General features: G+C 35.9%; 1 protein-coding gene across 6 annotated transcripts in view; it reads left to right on the top strand.

The window, feature by feature from the left end:
- LOC111142058 (vezatin, adherens junctions transmembrane protein) overlaps positions 1-14194 on the top strand; it is a 68649-nt gene that overhangs the window by 38184 nt on the left and 16271 nt on the right. For 3 of the 6 annotated variants that reach the window (XM_022494997.1, XM_022495000.1, XM_022495001.1), the window contains 3 exons: positions 1893-2168; positions 4933-5082; positions 9495-9642. In XM_022494997.1, the coding sequence (XP_022350705.1) occupies positions 1893-2168; positions 4933-5082; positions 9495-9642 (574 nt within the window). The remainder of the gene's footprint in view (positions 1-1892; positions 2169-4932; positions 5083-9494; positions 9643-14194) is intronic. The other 3 variants (XM_022494998.1, XM_022494996.1, XM_022494999.1) reach the window with 1 other exon arrangement.

Below are 14194 nucleotides of genomic sequence, written 5' to 3'. Positions count from 1 at the left end.
CTTTCTAAAGTAAATACTATTTAAAGTGAAGCTGGAAGAAAATCTGCTTGTTACACATTTTTAATCCAGTATAATTAGTTCTGTGTTTAATAACCCAACAAGCAGGCATAATATGTGCCTCAAGGATCTCTCTTACCCATGTATCTATACACGTGTGTGCATGCAATCTTAGCCAGTTCTTTATGTATCTTTAAAATTAATAGATTATAACTTAAATGCATTGTAGGGGCACCTGAGTGGCTCAGTCGTTAAGCGGCTGCCTTCCTCTCAGGTCATGATCCCAGAGTCCTGGGATGGAGCCCCACATCAGCTCCCTGCTTGGCCAGAGGCCTGCTTCTTCCTCTACCACTCCCCTGCTTGTGTTCCCTCTCTCACTGTGTCTCTCTCTATAAAATAAATAAAATCTTTTAAAAAAACCAAAATCTCATTGTAGAAACATCAAAAAATGGGATGGGACGTGGAGGTAAACAGTCAATTCTTGCTTTGTTGACCGAGAAGCCATAAAGAATAGAATGACAATTCAGTCCTAAAACTTTTCGATTACTTGAAGTATTTGGATGTAATGCAGAAGTTCCAGGACATGTTTTTAGAAAGAACAGCAAAAAGGGATTGTATATACAGAACTGTTCATGTTTCCTCCTATTAAGGTATGCGTTTATTCAGTAAACAAAATCATTACTTGAATTATTCAAGTTATATAGGTAGGTACGTAACAGTGGCCTCAAATTTCTGAATTTATCTGTCTTTCCTGTCACGTTGACAAATGCTTCATATTGTAACAGGTAGCAAAATACGCCTTTCAAATCTCTAGTCACTCAGCATCATGATGAAGTAAAGCATCTTACCCTTTACAAATAAAGGACGGCAAAGCGCTGCTAGAAGGAGCCAGGGTTTTAAGAATTTTACAGCTTTAACTCTCAAGTTTCCTTTAGGCACAGATGTGATTAAGCAACTCTGAGGCCTGTAAATACTTTAAGACTTTGCTATTAATGAATGAAAGTATATGATGAGATTTTGCTTTGATTTTACCAGCATCGTATGAAAGTAAAGAATTCCAAGAGAAATTAGGGCAGGTAAATATTTCTTAGGAAGCATTCCTACATGTGACTTTCTTTGTAATTTGATTATAACTGTCTTCAGGTATTGTTGATTTTTTTTTTTTTAGACATCATCAGACACGTCTCCCTGTAGTCACTTCTTTCTTATATACATTTTTATCAAAGCCTTCATCACTTAACAGATGTAGTCTGTAGATTTGTAATTAACCTAGAGAAAGAAAATTTTCATATATATTTTTACTTTACTTAAAGCAATGTAAGAAGTACAAAGTTTGTGCATATTATGGGCTGTGGTAAGTATGTGTATTCCAGATTTATGATAATGATTTTATAAAATTAGATGACTTTACTGAAACAATTACTCAGGTATATATTATTTCTATTGGAAAAATACTTATATTTTCTTGAGATGTTTGTTTCTGCACAAATAATTAGTATCTGACTTTGGGATAAGAACTCATGACAATATTAAAATGTATTTTAATATTAAAAATTAATAAAAATTATTTTTACTTTTAGATTTGTAAGATTGGATTTTAAACTCTACTTTGTTTTTAGGTTAGATGAATCCATATCTTTTTTTAAAAAAGTCATTTCTGAAGATACCTATTACTTATGTCTTTTACCTAAACTTAGCTGAGATTTTAATATTAAGCACCAATTTTTTTTGCTAGATATTTTTAAACTATTTCACATTACTTGTTTAAATGTCCTATTCTTTTTAAGTCACACTTTACAAAGAAGCTAGCATTTTATCTATTTTGGTAAACCTAAATCACTAACACATCTTTCTCTGGTCTGATGGATATCATTTTCTTGGTTTCTCTGTTATAGGGATGTCTCAGTGCTGTTTGCCTTCATTAGTTTGCTCATTATGCTTCCCACTTCGTGGATTGCATCTTCCTGGCTGGTATGGGGAGTGATTCTATTTATTTTTCTGATCATAAGAGCTTTGAGATTATGGAGGACAGCCAAACTACAAGTAACTCTAAAAAAATACAATGTCCATTTAGAAGATACAGCAACAAATAGCCGAGCTTTTACTAACCTTGTGAGAAAAGCTTTACGTCTCATTCAAGAAACCGAAGTCATTTCCAGAGGATTTACACTGTGAGTTCATTTTTCATTTTATTTTTTAAATAATTCTTTTCTACTACATAGTTATAAATTAGAGTACTTATTAGCTATTTTCAGCTCTGTGTTGCATTTATAGAAAAAAGTAGGTTTTTCTTAGGCATTTACTGAAGTCTCTTAACTGTGAAGGAACAAATACATTAGGTGCTGGATTTAATATGTAGTATTATTCTGCTTATCTACTTTGAGAAACCAAAGAGCTTTGGGAATTATGATTATTTCTCTGTTAACGTGGTTATTTTATGAGATAATATATAGAGAGAGCCTAACTTTGAACCTAGCATGCAAAGTTACCCAACAAATGTTTGTTTACTTCCTGCCAGATGCTCTCTTTCCTCAATTTAAATGATAGATATATTGGACTTGAATTCATTTTGAAAAATTTTGCCATGCATTAATAATATTCTTTAGTAAATGTTAGCAGATATTATAGCACTAATATTCTAAGAATATCATGCAAATAATGATGTTTCACATTCTCACAGGAAATTAAATATTCACCAGTCTAGTCTGGTGAATATTTAATTTTATCTTTATCTTTAGTCTAGTCTTAATTAAATGTTAAGCTACCAGAATTATAGGATATTTCTTCTGTTATTAAGAGGGTAGTTATATTTATTGAGCACCATTTATGTTCCAAATACTGTGCTAAGTAATTTTGCATATAACTAAAAGCATACAATTACCTGTGGTACTGCAAATGTTCAGATCCATTCCACCTGACTCTAGAGCTGTTTCCATTCCACTAGGCTGCCTGCTAACCGCCAACAAATGAGAGTTGTACTGTAGTATAATTAACCATTTATTTAACTCATATAACCTTTGTAATCTGTAGGCGGGAGAGAGCAAGTATATGGTGAAGAATAATTATTATTCTTAATTACTTATATCTGGAAAATCACGAAAAGGGAGAGCAGAAGAACCTTGGGTAGTCAACTCGTTCTTCACTCTGCCATGCTTATTAAGAATAACTTAAACAGTCCTGATGGAAAAGCTGTATGTGGACAAATCACGAAACAGGGAAGTGGAAGAATCTCTAATAGTCATCTCATTCTTCACTCTGTTGCATTCTAGAACAGTGTTTAAACAATCCCAAGCCATGAGAGATATTTTATAACTTCTCTTTTTGTTCAATTCAAAATGTAATAGTTCTCTGTTAATTTTTGCCCTTCATATTGTAGTTAAAGTCCACTTTTTGGTAGAGCATAACAAATACTAATTTGTTGGAACATATTGATTTTAAAAAGTTAAAAACAACACTAAGTAATAGCTCCTTTTCATTTTGACTTGCACAGTATTTCATTGAGAAGACTTGTTAAGTAAAATGGCTATGTGCCCAATTAATGCTTAGACATGTAAAGGGTTTTCTGTGCGTTTTGTCATTTTCCAACTTATGTTATAGAATTATGTATAGAATTGGCATGAAGAGCTAAAATGGGCCAGCTAGACGTGATTGACTTCTAGATTATGACTTCTATGCATTGACATGCAGGCAGGCAAAAGAAATGTTGGCAAAAATCATTTTACTTGTTTCTAACTGGCTAATGGATTGAGAAAAATTATGAGGGATAATGAATCTTGAATCATAACTTTTTTAGAAATCTTTTTATCTTTTAAACTGATTTATTAGTAAACTGAAATTCACACAATAGTGCCGTATGCTGAAAACATGTCTTCTTTTGTTTGCCTCAATTTGTCCTCTCTAGCAAAGAATTTAACCATTCTTTGCCTCATTTTATTAATTTAAAATAAGCCTATCAGTCATGGTCCTCTTTTTTGAAAAATAAATTTTTAATGTCTGAATATATTTTAGTTTGGTTTACTATTTTAAGAGTTTTGAGTTAGATGTCTTATTTTACAAATTTGTCGTTATAGTCTGAGACACTTAAAAATTCCAGTATTTTGTTTTCTACTGGGAGAGGTTACTGGTTAGGTGAAAAAACTATTATCCAATAGCTGTGTAATATGTAATTATTTTTCATTTCATTCATAAAAGCATGGTATATTATACATCATTGTTGCAAATAGGTACTCCCCATTTATCTTTTGGAAAGTGCTATGAAGTGTGCTTCCTCTTGAGTAGTTTTGAGAGTAGCTACGCTACTACCTAGTAACCCTTCCTTTGCCTTTCTACTTGCATTCCCCTGTTGGCCACTGGTCCTGTTATCTCTCTGCGTCCCCTACTTCATTTTGAGTAGGTAAGTGCCAGTGGCAGCAGGTGGGTAAGTCATTTCACCCTACTTTTATGAATGTACAGAATGTATTTCTAAACAGTATTTGATTGTTCTGTACAAGCGACCAAAAATATGATTGATAAACATACGTAAATGCATATTAATAATGTAAAAGTATTTGTAATTAAGGCTTTCATACTTATTATAGATAGAGGTTTTGAAAACTGATTTAGTATATTTTAGCAAGTAGAGTGTGTCAAAAAAGTGCAATGTCTTACATAAGTATTCCTACATTTCTACTATATTTTGACTAAAATTTATTGTTTCCCCATATCAAAAGAAGCCTTTACTTTTTGAGATTTAATTTTTCATTTGTCTTTTCTTTGGTGGCAATAGCTATATATTAGGGAAATGGCTGTTTATGAGACCTGAGTTGGGATATTTACAATCGTTTTCTAATAGAAAACACAAAAAAGGATTTTTTTTCTAAGTGTAATAGAATTATGGATTTAGGAAACAATAACTTTAGGACACCTGTACAGTTGTATCACATTTTACTTTTCAAGTTTGCTTGACAGGGTCAGTGCTGCTTGCCCATTTAATAAAGCTGGACAGCATCCCAGTCAGCATCTCATCGGTCTTCGGAAAGCTGTCTACAGAACTGTAAGAGCCAACTTTCAAGCAGCAAGGCTAGCTACCCTATATATGCTGAAAAAATATCCTTTTCTGTCTATATGTATGCATAAATATGCTTCCAGAGTCATGGATATAGATAGTGTAGTTGCATCCTGTGAAAGTTAAGTGTAAACTGAGATTGCCTATTTTGAAGCTAGTTTCCATCATCATTTCTGTATTAAAACTGGAAATGCATTCTAGGGGGGATAACAATAACAGACAGGAAGAAAGTTTTTCTGGTCCCGTGTGGTTCAGTTTCAACAAGGAAAAAACTTGAAGGCCCTGCCATTACTGGTCCAAAGAATAAAGTCAGAAGAATCTGGCTTTGCTAGGTCTGACATTTTTAAAACCTGCTGGACCTGGCAAATTTGCGTCACGACATGGAAATAAACTGCTAACAGGAAATCCTTCCCCTTTCAAATAAACAGAGGCTCTCAAGTCAGATTGGCTCAGTTTAAATTTTGGCTGTATCACTTACTGCCTAGGTGACCTTAAGCAAGTTTCTCAACTTTCTGTACCTTGCTTTACTCATTTTAAAAATGGCAGTAACAGGGACGCCTGGGTGGCTCAGTTGGTTGAGCAGCTGCCTTCGGCTTGGGTCCTGATCCCAGCCTCCTGGGATCGAGTCCCGCATCGGGCTCCTTGCTCAGCGGGAAGCCTGCTTCTCCCTCTGCCTCTCCCTGCCCCTCCGCCTACCCCCAATCACAAAAAAAAACAAAAAAAAAAAAAAAAAAAAAATGGCAGTAACAAAACACTCTTCCTGACTGTGTTTTTGTTGACATCAAATGAGTTAGTGCATCTGAAGTGCTTAGACAGCGTCTTGTATATAATAAACACTCGAACTGCAGGGCAGTAAGTCTGTCACTTCACTTTACTACATCAGGAAATTAGTTCTGTTAATCAGGAAATAAAGGTGTATACGGTCTTTATTTCAGTTAAGATTTATAGATCATTTAAATTATGAGTAAATGGAATGCAAAAACACTACTTGTACCTTCAGTATTTTGGATGCTATAGCGCTGATAAATATAATGCTTGAAGTTTACGGAGTGCTTGAATATATCTTTATATATACCCTTCCAGGTAGATCTTCTTGTGTCCATTTTAGGAGGAAAACTAAGTAAACTCTCCACTTTGTGTGATTTGTTTGATGTGACATAACTAGTTAAGAGGTGAAGTTGTGTCTTAACTCTAGGACTAATGACTTGAAATCTTTCTCTCTATATATTTTTTAACTGTACCAAATTGTACTACTTTGGAAATTTTAGTCATTAACTTGTCCATTCAGTTTCCCCTCTGCCTAAAATACCTGCCTGCTGTGTGTTACAAAGATAGAGTAAAGACTTGTATCACCTACTTTTAAAGACTTTTAGTATATTCAGTAGATAAACTGGTATTCATAATACAAGTGCCCAGGGTGCCTTCCAGCATAGCAGGACAATGTACTTGGCCAGCAGGGTCAGAGAATGCTTTCAAGGAATTGGCCTTGAGGATAATAATAGTCTGCATCCCAAGTAGAATGAAGCAAAGATACTGAAAGAAATAGAGATATGGTAGTGTGGCATGTGAACTTCAAGTAGTTACTCATTCAGTAAATATTTATTGAGAATAAACTCAGTGCCAAGCAATATGCCAGCCCCTGGATTGATGGTGGTACACGGAATAGGCATGGTCCCTGCCTCAGCGTACTTACAGTTCAGTGAGGGATAAGGGAGTGAGAAGGAATAGCTTAACAATGATGGCAAATTTATGAGTTTCCTGTGCCAGTCATTTTTCTGTATAATAGAAACCTAGCAGTGACAGACAAGATCCTTGTACTCATGGCTCTTGCCTTCTAGTGGATGAGATAATAAATATAAAGTGAACAGATGAGATTTTTGCATATCTGTTACAAAGTAAAAAACCCCAGCTGAGTAGGATAGAGAGTGATTGGCGGGTTATGGCTTTCGATTGGATCGTAGTCCCCTACGATCAGGCCTCCCTGAAGAGTTAACATTTAAAATAACATTTGAATGAGGAGAAAGATCACGTTCCAGTCTGATGGAGCAGGGAGTGTAAAGATCTGTGGCAGGAGTTACTTTAGCGTGATTGGAGCATATAGCAAGATGGCCATCATGACTAGAGCAGAGTAAGTTGAGAGGTATGGGATAAGATTCAGAGGTAGGCAGAGACCAGAACATATTTACCACACAAAAAAACCATAGGGAATTAAAATAAAAAAGAAGCCACCAACTATTTCCTTGAAAAGACCAATAAGTATAAGCCCTCACGTCTCTGATCAAAGTAAAAAGAGGAGAAATATACAAAATTAGTAATGGGAACAGAGCTGTAACCGTAGATATGGAAGAAATTAAAATAATTATAACGAGATAATACATACAACTTTGTGACAGCAACTTTGAAAATGTGGAAGGAAGTGGATAATTTCTTATCAAAATACAAATATTCAAAACTGACCTAGGAAGAATTAAAAAACTTAAAAGAGATTAGGTATATGATTAAAAAATACTCCATTTAAAAAACAACACAACTGGTTATAGGTAAACAATGGGAAATTTGCAGCTATAAAAATTGATAAAGTTCTTGATGCACTACTGTGGAACGGTATCCAAATCATGTTGGAAAAAAAGGAAGTGTACAGAGCACTGTTTACACTATGCTTCCATTTGTGCATAACAGGGAGTGTGTGTGTGTGTGTGTGTGTGTGTGTGTGTATGTAAGACTATAGATATATATGGGAGATATATATAGGGAATAAATGAGTGTGTTCATTGTATATATATACACATATCTGCACATACACATTTATATTTGGATTTGCTTTTATGTGTGCATAAAGTATCTTGAAAGATAAACAAAAATATCTTGAGGGACACTAATAACAGTGGTTGCTTTCGCCTTTGGCTAGGGGAATGATGTGCTAAGGGACAGGGGTAGGAAGTAGTTTTTACTGCACCTCTTAATACCTTATGGGCTTTTTATATCTTGTGAATTTTAATCCTGTGGATATATTACATGTTCAAAAACTAAATGAATAAAAAAAATTTTAACTATCAGGCCCAGATGGTTTTATAGTTTTCCAAAAAACTATTTTAGACCATAGAAAAGGCTAGAAAGCCTCCCCTACATCATTTTATTTATGAAGTTTCTATAATTGCAATACCAAAACACAAATTATAAAGAATTAAAACTAGGCCAAATTCACAGATGGAGATACAAAATACTTGAATAGAATATATATAGATTGACTATAGCACTATATTAAAATACTATTCTATGTATGAGCAGATAAGAGTATGCTGGAAATACAAAAATAGTTCAGTATCAAGAATTACATGGAGGGGCACCTGGGTGGCTCACTTGTTAAGCGTCTGCCTTCAGCTCAGGTCATGATCCCAGGGTCCTGGGATCAAGCCCCACATCGGGCTCTCTGATCAGTGGGAAGCCTGCTTCTTCCTCTCCCACTCCCCCTGCTTGTGTTCCCTCTCTCGCTCACTGTATCTCTCTCTGTCAAAAAATAAAATCTTAAAAAAAAAAAAAAAAGAATTATATGGAAATAAGTCTTTACAAAAACTGTTGAAGGTGGGGTGCCTCAATTGGTTCAGCATCTGACTCTTGATTTTGGCTCAGGTCATGATCCTAGGGTTGTGAGATCAGGCCCCACATCAGGCTCCATGCTGGGTGTCGAGCCTTGGAGCCTACTTAAGATTCTTTCTCCCTCTGTCCCTCCCCAACCTCTTATATTAAAAAACAAAACAAAAACTATTGAAGGGGGAATAAAATCTCATAGTAAATTGATAGATGCCCCTGAGGAAGAGGAAAGCAGAAACAGAACGGTAGTCTGTGTCGAACTACTTGAGATAGAACAGGCTTAGTGCTAATGATGTTCTGCAGTGTGCACACTGGGAGGAAGAGAGATATCTTTACTGTGGTATACTGAGCCATGATATGATAACATACATAATACAGTTTCAAAGGGTACTTGTCAAAAATAATTAAGTTAGTACTTTAGCACTTGTGAAGAGTTGAACTTTTAATTCTTTAGATAGATATAAAGATACTTTATTCACAAGTATCCTATAAGATACCTGAGGTATGTTAACAGATTTTTTTTTTTAAGATTTTACTTATTTATTTGACAGAGAGCGAGAGAGGGAACACAAGCAGAGGGGTGGGAGAGGGAGAAGCAGGCTTCCCGCTGAGCAGAGAGCCTGATGTGAGGGTTGATTCTAGGACCCTGGGATCATGACCTGAGCCAAAGGCAGATGCTTAACTGCTAAGCCACCCAGATGCCCCCAAATAGTAGATTTTAAGATTTTTTTTTTTAATGGACATTCATCACCTCCACTCAAAGTTCAAAATAAAGATTAGTAAAGGTAATTTTGGATGGTTTCACTGTACCCTTTATATTTTTTAATGAAAGGCTTTGTTGATTGCCTTAACCTAATTTAACCTACCCCCTGAACTCTGAGAGTGACAATGTAACCAACTACATCTGTGTGGTGCCTTTTAAGGAGCTGGGCCTGGGACTTAGTGAAGAGCAAATTTCAGAAGAGGAAGCACATAACCTTACAGATGGCTTCAGCCTCCCTGCTTTGAAGGTACTCATCTGTGCAACGAAAGGGCTGAGCAAAAGCTAGATACTCTTGGATTGCGCTTGTGCTGTATGAACATAAATGGTCCACTTGTTCCTTTTTATTGTTTGCTGAATACCATCATCATAGTAGCCTTCTTGATGCTGGGGAAGCTGTCTTTAAAAGTTGAGAGCATCGTTAAGATTGGATGAGGAGATATTTATATTTTGATATCAAAAATACTTAAAATTCTTACTATAAGAATTTCTTTACTTAAGTCAGTTTATAGACAAGTGAATTTACAGTAAATATGAGTGATTTTGTGACTACTTGTTTTAACAAACTTGGATAAAGAACTTAAAAGATCTATATCTTCCCTTGGAATATCTGCATAAAAGAATGTATTTGACCAATCAGAGAAAGACAATTATCATATGATCTCTCTGATGTGAGGATTTTGAGAGGCACGGTAGGGGGTTGTGGGGGTAGGGAAGGAAAAAAAATGAAGCAAGATGGGATTGGGAGGGAGACAAACCATAAGAGACTCTTAATCTCACAAAACAAACTGAGGGTTGCTGGCGGGTAGGGGTAGGGATAGGGTGGCTGCATTATGGACATTGGGGAGGGTATGTGCTATGGTGAGTGCTGTGAAATGTGTAAGCCTGATGTTTCACAGACCTGTACCCCTGGGGCAAATAATACATTATATGTTAATAAAAATAAAAAATAAAAGAAATATATTTGACTATATAAGAATTAAACTTCTAAAAAAAAAAAGAAACTTCTAAGTGAAAAAAATTGCAATGGTTTTTAACAAAAGTAGATATAATTCTCTCTACATAGTAAAGAGCACTCTGGTGTGTAAAACCTAGACAAGATAGGGCAGGTGCATGGACTGGCTGCACAAAGGGAGGGATAGAAATGGCCAATAAATATGATAAAACTTTCGGTCTCATCAGTAGTAAGTAGACATTTTGCCAAGGATATTGAAAGTTGGTAATATTTATTATCTATGAGCAGAGAGACCTCACACACCAGTAATAGAAGTACAAATTCGTTCACTTGAGCAGTTAATACCAGTCTTCAGAAAGGTATGTACTCTTCAGTAATCTTAAGCTTAAAGATTTATCTGAGTAATCAGAATATACTCAGAGTATGTTCATGATATTCCCCAAACAGCAAATATTGGAAACAGAGGTTCAGTAATATAAGATTGATAATGATTTATGGTACATTCTTTGGAATGGGTGGTAGAAAAATTGTAAGATGGAAGAAACAAAATAAAGCAAGTTACAAAAACCATGTGTTTGGTGAGATTCTAGTAGTGGTTTTAAATAGTGAGTCTTTAGATTCTTTTCTATTATTTAGCAAACTCCACTTAGATGTTTCTTAGTTTCTAGTCTTCAGAACTTCACCTGATACCATGAAATCGGTGCAAGTGTAGTTGACAGCATAGATACCAAGATCCATCTTTGTTTTGAGACTTTATCAGTCTCTACATCTTTAAAATGTCCAGAGTCACATAAATGTTCTAATTCTTTTGGTGGTTTTTTTTTTTAATCTTTACTGTTACTTGAAATTTGCCTTGACTTATTCTTACCCTCTTTCTAACCCGTATCAATAAGTGGCACCACGCAACTTACTAAGCTAGAAACCTGGATACCAGCCTTCTTATCTGAGCTTTTATCCCTTGTATCCAGTTTGTCAGTAGATTCTTGTGTCTGTTTGACCTTGAAAATGTTTAAAACCATCCATTCTATAGCCCTTCCTACCATCTTCATTGTAGCCCTCATCATTTCTTACCTAGGCTGCTGTGATAATTTTCTTACTGGTTCCCTTAGTTCCCTAAAGTTGTTCAGAATGCCATTTAACAAAGGGGTGCCTGGGTGGCTCAGTCAGTGAAGCATCTGACTTTGGCTAAGATCATCATCTGGGTCCTGGGATTAGCCCCGTGTTGGGCTCCATGCTCAGCAGGGAGTCTTCTTCTGCCTCTCGCTCCACCCCGCCAACTCATGCTCACTTTCTCTCAAATAAATAAAATCTTCTTTTTTAAAAAATGCAATTTGACATACAAAAAGCCTTAAAAATCATGTTCTTTGAATCAGTAATTCTACTTCTGTGAAAGATGCTAGTTGTAGCTAAATCCTTTTTGCTCACTGAAGTTGTTTTACAAATTAGGCTAACTTTAGTTCTTTGACTTTTGCTTTATCTTGACACGTAAGTAATCTCTAACCAAACTCAATGATTGTGTTGTGTTATTACCAGGAGTACCAGCCTCTGCAAGAAGCTTTATCTTGATGTCTCTAGAGTTTATAAACCACTGAAAATTTCTGTAATGTTCAAAAATTATGTTTTGCCACCTTTTATTGTTGCCATTGTACCCAGATAAAGAATTTAAAAATGGATTTTGTAAGTTAAATTTTAAAGGAAATTTTAAGTTAAAAGTAAGTTAAATTTAAAGGAAATTTCTCTCTCTAAAGAGCAACATTAATTAAAGCTTTTTTAAAAAATGTAGTGAAAGGTGGTTTACAAATATATCCGTGCCTTTTGTTTTCCTTTGTGATTTTCATTGTGTCCTATAAAGAAAATATCCTTTGCATTTAGATTCTAGTGTTCACATATCTTCTGTCAGGAAAACTGAGCAAGTAATGTACCTTTGGAAAAAAAAGCTACCTCCTCACGGTGCCCTGAGGGGATGTATATAAAATATTTAGTATAGAGTCCTTGTCTCTCTTTTTCTTTGTTCACATTTTTAATTAGTTTTTTCATCATTATAAAATAGTGTAATTCCTGCTTCAAAAAATAAATCCACATTTTGTGAAAATGCTTTAAATCAGAATTTCCTGTTTGCCCATAAGCAATGGTTATCCAGAGCCACTTTCCTATCCAAACAGCAAATGGGGGGAAAAATGCATATTTCTTAGTTTTGGTTTAATCGGAGAATATGGCGGTGATTCAGTAAGTAGTCTTTTTAAAAGTGGTGGTAAGCTCTGCCAACTTGATCCTTTCAGTTGCTGTGGTCCATAACTCTGGGATCATCTTGGATAACACTTTTCCTCTCATAAACAATCTATCAAGAAATTCTGTTGGTTCTGTGTTCGTGTATATCCAGAGTCTCACTACTGCTCACCTCTTAACTACTAACCTCTGTGATATAAGCTACCATTAACTCCCATCTGCATTATTTTAGTATCCTTCTGACTGGAGCATGACTGAGATCATAGAACTCTTCTGCTGAGAATCCTTCAGTGGCTCCCCATTTTTCTTAGAGTAAAAGCCAGTTATTTCAGGGACTTCATCGCTCACCATGCTGTCCCTTACTTACTGTACCAGCCCCACTGAGCTTGCTGTTCTTCATATGTGCCAAGTACTATATACTCCCACTACAGGACTTTGTACTTGAATCCCCTGCTCCCTGTAGTTCTCCTCCCTGACGGTAGTCCCATGGCTCAATTCCTTCTAGATGACACTTGGTTAGAAACATTCCTGGCCACCCCATCTTTCCCTCCTTCTGCCTCTCCCTTTTCTTCCCCCCAGGTATACACACATAAACACGCATTCACTATTCCTTCTCTGCTGTGTTTTTTCCCATAACTCCTCAGCCAAGAAACTGTCTTTTACTTGTTAGAATCTTTTGCTCCCCCTGCCACCTGAATAGAAGTTCCAGTAAGAAAGGGACTTTTAGGGGCACCTGGGTGGCTCAGTCGTTAAGCGTCTGCCTTTGGCTCAGGTCATGATCCCAGGGTCCTGGGATCGAGCCCCGCATGGGCTCTCTGCTCAGCAGGGAGCCTGCTTCCTCCTCCTCTCTCTCTCTCTCTCTCTCTCTCTTTCTCTCTGCCTGCCTCTGCCTACTTGTGATCTCTCTCTGTCAAATAAATAAATAAAATCTTTTTTAAAAAGGGGGGGGATTTTGGGGGGCGCCTGGGTGACTCAATCATTAAGTGTCTGCCTTTGGCTCAGGTCATAATCCCAGGGTCCTGGGATCCAGCCCTGCATCAGGGTCCCTGTTTGGTAGGAGCCTGCTTCTCCCTCTCCCACTCCCACTACTCATGTTCCTACTCTCACTGTCTCTCTCTCTCTGTAGAGATAAATAAAATCTTTAAAAAAAAAAAAAAAGAAAGAAAGAAAGGGATTTTTTTCACTTTTGTATTCTCTTGTATTATCAGCACCTAGAACGGTGCCTGGCACATCTAGGTGCCCAAGAATATGCTGAATGATCAAATGAAGGACTAAAGAAAATCATCGTGGTCCCAAAATTTAATGGTTAAATAAGAAGACTTGTGAGGTCAGCTGCTTATATAAATTCAAGAATTCCTAGACAGTGTGTATTTAACAGTTTAGAAATTTGACCTTGCCCAATTTTAAAAAATAAGTTAGTAGTAAGAGGGGTTTATATTAAATTATCTTAATTCATTGTCTGTATAACTTAAAGTTCATTTTATAAAGCAGTCTGAGTAATGTCCATTTTCATGGTTGTGAAAAATTGAAATCTGAATTATCCAAAGTATTCAATTATCTTTTTATTGTCTGCTAACTCTCATATTAGATTGCTTCCTCGTGTATTTGTTTATTTGTGGGA

This window comes from Enhydra lutris, unplaced genomic scaffold (genome assembly GCF_002288905.1).
Source record: "Enhydra lutris kenyoni isolate GAN:26980312 unplaced genomic scaffold, ASM228890v2 scaffoldscaffold7, whole genome shotgun sequence".
In the NCBI taxonomy this organism is placed as follows: domain Eukaryota; kingdom Metazoa; phylum Chordata; class Mammalia; order Carnivora; family Mustelidae; genus Enhydra; species Enhydra lutris.
The sequence above is the reverse complement of the archived record's forward strand: the minus strand, read 5'-3'. Positions and strand labels throughout refer to the sequence as shown.